The sequence below is a fragment of the Physeter macrocephalus genome, chromosome 14, assembly GCF_002837175.3.
Source record: "Physeter macrocephalus isolate SW-GA chromosome 14, ASM283717v5, whole genome shotgun sequence".
NCBI lineage: Eukaryota > Metazoa > Chordata > Mammalia > Artiodactyla > Physeteridae > Physeter > Physeter macrocephalus.
The window spans coordinates 30,469,573-30,480,426 of NC_041227.1; the positions used below are offsets into that span (position 1 = coordinate 30,469,573).

Here is a 10,854-nt window from a genome sequence, read left to right on the forward strand (position 1 = left end):
TTTTTTTTTGTGGTACGCGGGCCTCTCACTGCTGTGGCCTCTCCCGCTGCGGAGCACAGGCTCCGGACGCGCAGGCTCAGCGGCCATGGCTCATGGGCCCAGCCGCTCCGCGGCATGTGGGATCTTCCTGGACTGGGGCACGAACCCGGTCCCCTGCATCGGCAGGCGGACTCTCAACCACTGCGCCGCCAGGGAAGCCCCACTCAGTGACTTTTAAGATAGCTGATTTTATATGCTTTCTAATTTTTGCTTTTTAATCATTTACATTAAAGAAGTTTATATTTTTAGACTTACTTTTCTTAGGAAAAGGAAAAAAACAAAGTTCAATCATGCTTTAAAAAAAAAGAATCCACACACAAATGTTGTAAACATTGGAGGAGCACCCCTTTTGCTAGTCATCTTTATGTTTTTCTCACTTGTTTTTGTTTTTTCTCTCTCTCCTTTAACATCTGAGCTTGTTAAAGCAGGTTTGGCGTTAGCACTCTTTGGAGGAAGCCAGAAATATGCAGATGACAAAAACAGAATTCCAATTCGAGGAGACCCACATGTCCTTGTTGTTGGAGACCCAGGCTTGGGAAAGAGTCAGATGCTACAGGTAGGAAATCAGACATTTAGTATTTGACCTTTTGCTTATAAAATGCATGAATAAATCACAAGTGAATTTTCTTAAAACATGCAGTGTTTGTGTTCCAGAGGGAATTATTTGTCAGGTAGTGTGAGTGAGTTGGGGTTTGTGTGAGTAATATATAACTTGTATCTGGCCATCCTTTCAAATCAAGCCAGTCTCCTGTTACTCAGGCTGCACAAGCATGCTGCTCTGTTAAGATGTCAACTATTGTGAAATATTAACCATTTCCCTAACCCCCTTTTTTGTATCCAGCATTGCTTTGCTAGTCTTTGTTGTTGTGACCTCACCTATGAAAAGAATAGTTCAAGAAAGTAAAGCAGGGTCACCCGTTATCTCTTCATACAGCTACATAAACACTGTATTGGGCTTTAAGAATAGTCTGATAAAGGTAAGAGATCTGTCCTATCCATCTCCACTGCTTCTTTCTGAGTCTAAAACAAGCAAACTTCTATGACCAGTCTTTTGTTGGTCCCCAAGATGATTTTGGCTGTGCCAATCAGAGCCTAGTAGTTCTCCCCTCCAGGGCTTATGCTGGCCCTAGAAGATGCAGCTGGTTGGAGTGCTTCTGGTTTCCTTGGAGTGACACCTGGTAAGCCAGCAATGCATATCACTATCACCTTTGGAGCTTTTCGAAAATACCGTGGCCTTCCCCAGTATTAAGAATTAAGAATCTCTGGGTTAGGGGCCTAGCATCTACATGTTTATAAACACAAGTGATTCTGAAGTGCAGCCAGGATTGAAAACTCTTGATTTCATTGTATTATAAACCTACTGTCCTTCATGTCAGAGTCCTTATTTATTCCCTATGGCTGAGTGTTAAATCAGTTATCGTTTTAATTCCTAATCTGATATTTATTTAATCCTGTGTTTCCCAGTTTTGTTCATTTTGGCCATTTGGGTCAACTTTTTTAAAAATTCTGTTCTGAACCCATGCTATAAGCCTGACAACTGAGGCACAGAGTACCCAGTTATAGGTGAAACAGAGTTGATAGTAAAAATGAAAACAGTATACTTAGGTAGAATGTGCATGTAAAAGTGCATGTGGGGTTTTGAATTGCATGTAAGTCTGCTAGCCCCACTAAGCCAAGGTTTTTAAAAATTAGGCTAACACTAACAGTTATGAGTTGTTTATATTTTTAAATTATGTTTTCCTTTGACCATTTAGCAAGCCATCATACTCTCAAACTAACGACTAAGGAATTACAAGTAACAAAAATAATGATAGCTACCATTTATTTAGCTAGGCACCGAAGCATCACTTGGGTTGTGTGCTATGCAAGTCCAGAGCGCACTATTGACATAGATAGCAGTGTAAGTGCTGTCTCCTAAGGTTGTGGGGTGCACAGCTGTATACAGCAGCCTTTCACGGGGCATGTATTGTATGCCAGGTACCAGGTTAAGTGCCTTGCATATACGATCTCATTTATTCCTCAAGTCAGTATGTGATAAAATATAAGGAAGCTGAGGCTCCGAGAGGTTCAAGAGCAGCACCACCAGTAGATGCATGGTAGAGCCAGGATTTAAACAGGTCTGCCTGACTCCAGAGATCCATGCTTTTAGCTGTTGTGTCATTTAACTACTTTTCTGTCGTGCCGTATCTTATTTACTCAGAAGGTGAGCACTATTGAGCCATTTTATTACCTGATGTTTAAAGAAGCATTGGAGTCTCTGAAACTAAACTTAGTACTTACATTTTTGCTATTTGAACTTGAAAATGAAGCATAAAATGGAATTGTGTAGAGTATTCACATGACCACAGACTTCAGAATCAGGCTGCCTGGGTTTGATTGAATCCTGACGTCACACCTTCATAGCTGTGTAAGTTACTCTCTTCAGACCTTAGTTTCTACATCAGTAACAGGAGTGTTACCTTCATCTTACTGTGGTGGTGAAGATTGTTACAGTGAGGCTCTTAGAAGAATACCTGGCATATAGCGAATAATTGTGAGCAACTACTATAGCTATTATTTCCCTTTTACTTTGGTTGATTCTCTTAAACTCTGTTTCATTAGGCAGTGTGCAGTGTTGCTCCACGTGGCGTGTATGTTTGTGGTAATACCACAACCACCTCTGGTTTGACTGTAACTCTTTCAAAAGATAGTTCCTCTGGAGATTTTGCTTTGGAAGCTGGTGCCCTGGTACTTGGTGATCAAGGTAAGAGGCCAAAGCAAATAATAATTTTGGGGCTTTTTTTTTAAGCCTTTTCCTTTTCAATTAATTTCTTTACAGTCTGTTCCAAGAGTCATTTGGACAGCACTGTCCCAACCAGTGAGTTGAGAATGAGTGCCAGAAAAACTAGAAATACACATCTCATCATTTTGTTTGTTTGTTTTTTCAGGATATGATGGATAGTTTATAAGAAATCTAGTTGGAAGGCTCAGCAGGAAGAGATTGCCAGTTGGGCTTTGCTACCTAAATTTCTCTTTGTGATGTTTTAACCCTATTGGGAAAACATATTCCTGTGCATGTATCAGGCAGTGCCCAGGTTCCAGTCCAGCTGAGGTCATTCATTCCTTCCAGTTTGCCAGTGACATCACATTTCTAAATCCAGTACCTGTCAGCCATGTTTGACACAGCTGATCACTGCTGCCTCAATGAATACTGTGTCTACTTGGTTTCAAGGACACTGCACTCTTCTGGTTTTCCTCTTACTTTTACTCACTGTTCAGTCTCAGTCTTTACTTGTTCTTCATCTCCCCAACCAGTCTTAACTGGTTGGCTTCTCAGGATACTTAGTTTTTGTACTATTTTCTTCTCAGTCTGTACTTACCTTCTTGATGATCTTATCTAGCTTCATGGCTCTTTACCTACGTATATCCTGAAATTTTCCAAATTTATTTTTCCTCCCCCTTGAACTCCAGGCACATATTTCCCCTTGCCTATGCAGTATCTCTACAGCTTTCTCAAACTAGCATGTCCAAAACCAAAATCTTGATCTTCCCCTTCAACCTATTCTTCTTAGTTTTTCCCATCTTAGTAAATGACATTTCCATCCTTTTATTTGCTCATATCAGAAAACGTGAAGACATTCTTGACTTTTTCTCATACCTCACATCCAGTCTGTCAGCAAATCTTGTTGGCTCTACCTTCCAGATATAACCAGTATCCAACCACCTCTCCACTGCTGCTACCCCAATCCAAGACACCATCATCTCTCACATGGATTATTACTGTGATTTCCTAATTGGCATGCCTGTGACCACCGTTGCCCTTCCTATTGTTTTTAACAAGGCAGAGCAATCCCATTAAAACTTAGATCACATTATTCTTCTGTTCAAAACCCTCCAGTGCCTTCCCATCTCACACAGTGAAAGCCCAAGTTTGATAGTGGCCCAGGCACCCTTTAATCACATCTTTTGCCTCGTTACCTGCTACTTTCCTCTTATTTCCTCTTCCCCAGCTACACTGGCCTCCTTGCTATACCTTGAATACCACCAGCACTCCAGGCACATCACATTCCTGCATCGCAGCCTTTGTACTTTGGAACCTTCTTACCCCAGATAGTCTGCAAGGCTTATTTCCTTTCCTCCTTCAAATTTTTGTTCAGAAGTCCTGACCCCAGTGAGGCCTTCCCTTAATACCACATTTTACACTGTAACCCCCCACCACCACCACCAGCAGACCCTGTTCTCCTACCCTACTCTACCTTTCTTTCCAGAGCACTTTTTACCTTCTAACATACCATATGGTCTACTTTTTTTATTGTCTGCCTCCCAACACTGAATAGAATGTAACCTTCACAAGGACAGAGAATATTGTCTTTGCAGTGCTATATCCCACATGCCTAGAACATAGTATTGATATATAAAACGCATTCAGTAAATATTTGATGAATGCATAAATTCAACATACATATATCTGGTTATTTATTATATAGCTCATTAGAAGTGACAGTATTTTTGTTAGGTTACCAGGTGAAGAAAATAATAAATAGGAAGAGGTTACTCATTGTTAAGCTGTCAGACTTTCCATTAAATAGAAGTTGAAAGTGATACAGGGTTTAGCTGTGCAGATAGCTAATGTGATTTAAGATGCACAGTGTTAAAAGTCCATGGCCAGGGCTTCCCTGGTGGCTCAGTGGTTAAGAATCCACCTGCCAATGCAGGGGACACGGCTTCGAGCCCTGGTCCAGGAAGATCCCACATGCCGTGGAGCAACTAAGCCCGTGCACCACAACTACTGAGCCTGCACTCTAGAGCCTGCAAGCCACAACTACTGAAGCCTGCGCTCCTAGAGCCCGTGCTCCGCAACAAGAGAAGCCACTGCAATGAGAAGCCCGTGCACTGCAACAAAGAGTAGCCCCCGCTTACTGCAACCAGAGAAAAGCCCACGTGCAGCAATGAAGACCCATCGCAGCCAAAAAATAGTAAAATAGATAAAATAAAATAAAATAAAAAGCCAATGGCCTTCTCTTTCAAATCTATGTAGATAAGGCAAGCACTATGATGGTAAAAATATCACTGTTAAAATACAAAAGAATATTAGTCAGCAGAGACCAGATTCTAGAAACAAATAGAATCCTACTAAATAATAAATAGGATCCTACTAAAATCTTTACTGGAGACTTTCAGGGGAAAAAATGAGAAATAGAGCTGTTTTATAATATTTCCCTTCTTCAATATCTAATGACACGACCAAAAAATTGTTTGAAAAAAAAGCAACAAGATATACCAATTGTAGCCAAACAAGAAAAAGAGTAAAATTTTCACAACGTAAACTTTATGTTTAAAACCAGGGGTTGGCAAAGTTTAGTCCACAGATCAACCCACCCTTCAGCCTATTTTAGTATAGTCCACAAGCTATTTTAAAGGATTGTAAAGGACAAACAAAAACCCAAGAATATGTGACAGACTATATGTGGCCCACAAAACATAAAAAGTTTCATCTGCCCGTTTATAGGAAAAGTTTGCCAGCTTCTGCTTTAAACTTTGAAAAGTGGCAAAGAGATAGCCTGACTTTGTTCCTACCCTGTCCACACCTGAGGAACTGTACTAGTAATCTTGAGAATTTCTAATAATACCATCAATTCCAGAGAGTCCTGGACTGACGGATCATAGAGTAGATACAGAGACATTTAACCATAGCAAAGCCCTCAGAACATGACCACCAAATTGCTCATGGTATGGGGAGAAGGGGAGGAAAAATATTACAAGGTAATGTTAGAGGGCCTCCAGTAACCTGTGGTTTAGACGTAATACACCTGGCACATGAAATGTTTTATCTAGGATGGACCTAGTTACGATCATACTAAGTGACATAAGTCAGACAGAGAAAGAGACTTATCATATGATCACTTATAGGTGGAATCTAAAAACTGATACTCCTTACCGCCACTCCTCCCCGTTCAGTCGTGGGTCTTCATATGATGTTTAAAGAGGTTAAGTGTACAATTAACTCTACAGTTGTACAGTCAACACCTGGCATTGCTGAGAACTGCACTCTAGACTTCTGACTTTAGAGGCTTTGTGTTCCTTCCCAAATCATGCTGTCCACTGTTCCCAAAGGACTCAGCTCAAATAGCACCTTTTTCTTGAAACCTTTCCAGATTCCCCTTCCTCTTTTAACTCCACCCCACCCCCAGAAAATTCATATGATTATGCATATCTATTATAGTTGTTAAAATATACTATCTTAAATGTGTATATATCTTATCTGTTCAAATTTAAGCCTTTAAGCTTTTTGAGGGTCACTCTCATATCTTCATTTTTGTAACCCTCACAACATAGTGCCTTGCCTAAGGAAAATGCTAAATGAGTAAATATTCTATAACGGTTAAATAAGATAAATATTTTGTTTGCTGTAAAACAAGCACAAAGTTTGTACTGTATGACATTTTATAATTTTAACTGTTGGAAACTAATGGAAATATGCTTTATTGTGGAATAATTTCTGTGTTGTCAGGTTTGAAACTTGACGAAAGGAATATTTTTTGTCTGAATTATTTACTGTCGTTGTAGGTATCTGTGGAATAGATGAATTTGATAAGATGGGGAATCAACATCAAGCCTTGTTAGAAGCCATGGAACAGCAATGTATTAGTCTCGCTAAGGCTGGCGTAGTTTGCAGCCTTCCTGCAAGAACGTCCATTATTGCTGCTGCCAATCCAGTAGGAGGACACTACAATAAAGCCAAAACAGTTTCTGAGAATTTAAAGTAAGCCTCTTCAAATATTTATACTTTAATATATTGAATGCCTATAGATATGAAGAAGATAACTGAGGACTTAAATGAAGAGTTCACAGAAGTTGCAAGTTTCCAATAAATGGACAAAAATGTGTTAGAACACCACGTTAAAACAGTGAAGTGCTGGGACCTCCCTGGCAGTCCAGTGGTTAAGACTCCGCTCCCAGTGCAGGGGGCACGGGTTCAATCCCTTGTCAGGGAACTAAGATCCTGCATGCCGCACGGCAAGCCCAAAATAAAATAAAATAATAAAACAATGAAGTGCTATTGACATCTACCAGATTGGCAAATGTTTTCAATATTAATCATTATTGGCAATGGGGTGAGGAAATGGGTTCTCACATACATAGTTTAGCATTTTGAAGGACAGCTTGGCATGTTTATCACTATTTTAAATGTATATTCTGTTTGTTCCAGCCAATTCTTTTAGGAATTATACTCACAGAAATAGGCACAAGAGTGCACAAAGATATGTTGACAGGGTGGGTCTTATGGCTTTGTTTATCACTGCCAAAGATTGGAAATAACTTTAAGTGCCCCCATCTATAGAAAAGTGCTTGAACTACATAATAAGACTGTACTGTGGAAGGTAGCAATTAGGAGAATGAAGGTAGCATTATATGTACTGTGATAGGGGAACATGTCTGTGCTTTATGGTTAAGTGACAGGAGCACATTACACACTTATCTGTATATGTGGATCCCACTTTTTTCCAAAACCAATGTTTATATCTGGGTGTGTGTATGCTTTCTCTTCTAATTTGTTCATACAGGTTGGACAAAATGTATGGGGAGGGGAAAATAGACTCAAGTGATGCATAAGTGAGAAAAAGACTAAAAGATGCCTCATGTGAAAAATTGGAACTTTAAATTTTAGTGGGAAACAAAAAGCTAATTTTCTTATATTTAATAATAAATACTTTTATTGTAGGAATGGTACATAGTAAAAAACACAATTGTACTTTGAGATTCTGGGTATTTCTGTACTACCACCACCAAAAAAACATCTGTTAGTGTTTCTTAGTAAAATGACAAAGTCCTGTATTGGAAAGATCAGGAAGATCTTATTGAACAAGGATCCGGGGAACTTGGATTCTGGTTTTTAGTGGTACCACTAGGATGTTGGTCCAGTTCTTTAACCACTCTGGATTTCAGTTTGTTGGTCTCAAATAAAGGAGTTATCTGGTTGGTAAATTTAGAAATGACTAAGTAAAACACAGCACTTTTACTATAATAATTAATAGACATATAAATGCCACTTTAAGAAAAAGTGGTATTTTTGCTTCTAAATGGGCATAGGTACTTTGAGAGAGTCAATGTTTTGGTGAGACAGGAAATATAAAAGATTAAGAACTACTCATCCAGATAACCTTTGATGTATCATGTAGCATTCTACCTTACAAGTTCAATGATCCTAAATCATAGGGAGTGATATAGAACATAGAGAAGAATTTAGTGGTTTGGTGTGAGAAAAGACTGCGTCCTCAACATACCGATATAGGTACATATAAGGCTGTGCACATGTGACCTGGTGTGTCTCTGGAGTTGGTGGGTATATTGAATCCAGAAGCTATTGCTTATTTCTTTAACCTAAAGCTTCATTTTCTTTTTTTAAGTTCTACCTGGAACTTGATTAGTAAGCAAGTGAGTAAACAGTTTTCTAGGTTTTCTGTTTGTTTTAATTCCAATCACTGTTTCTTCTTTCTTTCACACCTTTAGAATGGGGAGTGCCCTACTATCCAGATTTGATTTAGTCTTTATCCTGTTAGACACCCCAAATGAGGATCATGATCATTTACTCTCTGAACATGTGATTGCAATAAGGGCTGGAAAGCAGAGAGCTGTTAGCAGTGCCACAGTAGCTCGTATGAATAGTCAAGATTCAAATACTTCTATACTTGAAGTGGTTTCTGATAAACCACTATCAGAAAGACTAAAGGTATGTTTTTTCTCCTTAATCATTCAGTTCAGTTTTGTTTGAATGTCATAGTTCAGTGTGTTGCTTGTTGTAGAGCAATAGTATGTAAACTTTCATAGCAAATAGCTTTTATATTATAATACTAGAGTTTATATAAAGTTCAGTTGAAATAATCTAAGTCAACTAGACCGAGAGCTAGAACTACAGTGTTTGGCTTATTTGGTCTATTTATCTAAACAAGTTATTTTAGCAGAAAGATTTTATTTGCTACTTATCCTTGTAATCTTGGGCCTTTTTATCATGCTTTAGGTGGTTCCTGGAGAAACAATAGATCCAATTCCCCACCAGCTATTGAGAAAGTACATTGGTTATGCTCGGCAGTATGTCTCTCCAAGGCTATCCACAGAAGCTACTCAGATTCTTCAGAATTTTTACTTAGAGCTCCGGAAACAGAGCCAGCGGTTAAATAGCTCACCAATCACTACTAGGCAGCTGGAATCTTTGATTCGTCTAACAGAGGTTCGTTGATTTTAAGTTCACATTCTTCTGGCTTAAAAAGGGAGTAAAGGGTAATAAGATTTCTCTCAATTTTCTGTGTAATGATTTGCTTTTCTTCCTACTGAGAGACATTAGAAATAGGTGGATACATTTTTTTTAAAAGGTTGTCATATACTTAACAATCAAAGTTTAACCACTTTTTTCGAAGCAGGACCAGTTACTTATGCAATGGGTTTTTTTTTCCTTTAATGACACTTAGGAGACTCTTGAAGTTTGAAGATTGCTTAGGTTAACTAAGGATTTGGGGATTCAAAAGTGAGCATATGGGAACATGGAATGTGTCAAATATCTTAGGAGTATTTGATTTTATATACGACAGGTCTGTAAGTGCCTGTTTTTCTAACGGCAGTAATATCTATTCACAATTATGGAATGCTAAGAGAACTCTGGCAGTTAAAATTAGCTGGATCAGAGTTTGAGCTTTTTTGCTCCTAGAATCTGATTAACTTATCTTTGTTGTTTTAACAAATTAGTTAGGCATGATTTCCTAAAAGTACAAGGCAAGTCTATTTCATAATCAAATCTTCTAGAATGAACATTCAGAAAGATGTTCAAAAAATTTTTATCTACTAAAATCTATTTTAGTAGATAACAATAGATTTTAAAATGAGTGATAATTTTCATACTCAAGTTTTCAGATAATTTTTTAAAATTGTGACTTTTCATACTACAGCCCCTCCTCCCAAAAAAGTTTTGTGTAAAATGAATAAATGAAATAAACTTAGACATAATATACCTGCTCAGTCAATGTTAAATATATTTATCTTTTGTTATCTGAAGATGGTTGTTTTCTTTCAAAGGCACGAGCAAGGTTGGAATTGAGAGAAGAAGCAACCAAAGAAGATGCTGAGGACATAGTTGAAATTATGAAATATAGGTAAGATTACATTTTAAATGCTGTTTTAAGTGAAATACCGGTCATCTTTCCATCTCAAATTATATATTTAACTGGGACAAGCAAAATTATTTTTATTTAGCCCATTCAATCACTTATTTTCCTCGGAACAAATTGTACTTTCCTGGTTTAAAATATTACTGTGTAAATAATCTTTACATTAAAAAAAAAGGTTTTTTTGAATGGGTAATACATTCACATAGTTCTAAAATCAATTCAAAAACATACTTTGAGAAGGCTTGCCTCCATCCTGTTTACCATCCACCCTTCCTCTTTACCAGGATACCCATTACTTTCTTGTAAATAGCATATAACTTACTCTGTTCTATACCTTTTTTTTCAATTGTGATGTAATTGACATGTACCATTATTAGTTTCAGGTTTGCAACATAATGATTTTTTATATATATATATATATATATATATATGTGATATACATATATCAAAATGATCACCACAGTAAGTCTAGGTAACATTCATCACTGCACAGTTACAATTTATTTTCTTATGATGACAACTTTAAAGATCTCCTCTCTGGGGACTTCCCTGGTAGTCCAGTGGTTAAGACTGAGCTGCCAATGCAGGGGGCGCAGATTTGATCCCTGGTCAGGGAACTAAGATCCCACATGTTGCGTGGTGCGGCCAAAAAAAAAAAAAAAAAAAAACAATTGAC

General features: G+C 38.0%; 1 protein-coding gene across 2 annotated transcripts in view; it reads left to right on the plus strand.

Moving 5' to 3' along the window:
• Nucleotides 1-10,854, plus strand: part of MCM8 (minichromosome maintenance 8 homologous recombination repair factor) — a 44,316-nt gene that overhangs the window by 24,702 nt on the left and 8,760 nt on the right. For both annotated transcript variants that reach the window (XM_007123177.3, XM_055090228.1), the window contains 6 exons: nt 455-595; nt 2,641-2,782; nt 6,586-6,781; nt 8,530-8,749; nt 9,038-9,247; nt 10,087-10,163. In XM_007123177.3, the coding sequence (XP_007123239.1) occupies nt 455-595; nt 2,641-2,782; nt 6,586-6,781; nt 8,530-8,749; nt 9,038-9,247; nt 10,087-10,163 (986 nt within the window). The remainder of the gene's footprint in view (nt 1-454; nt 596-2,640; nt 2,783-6,585; nt 6,782-8,529; nt 8,750-9,037; nt 9,248-10,086; nt 10,164-10,854) is intronic.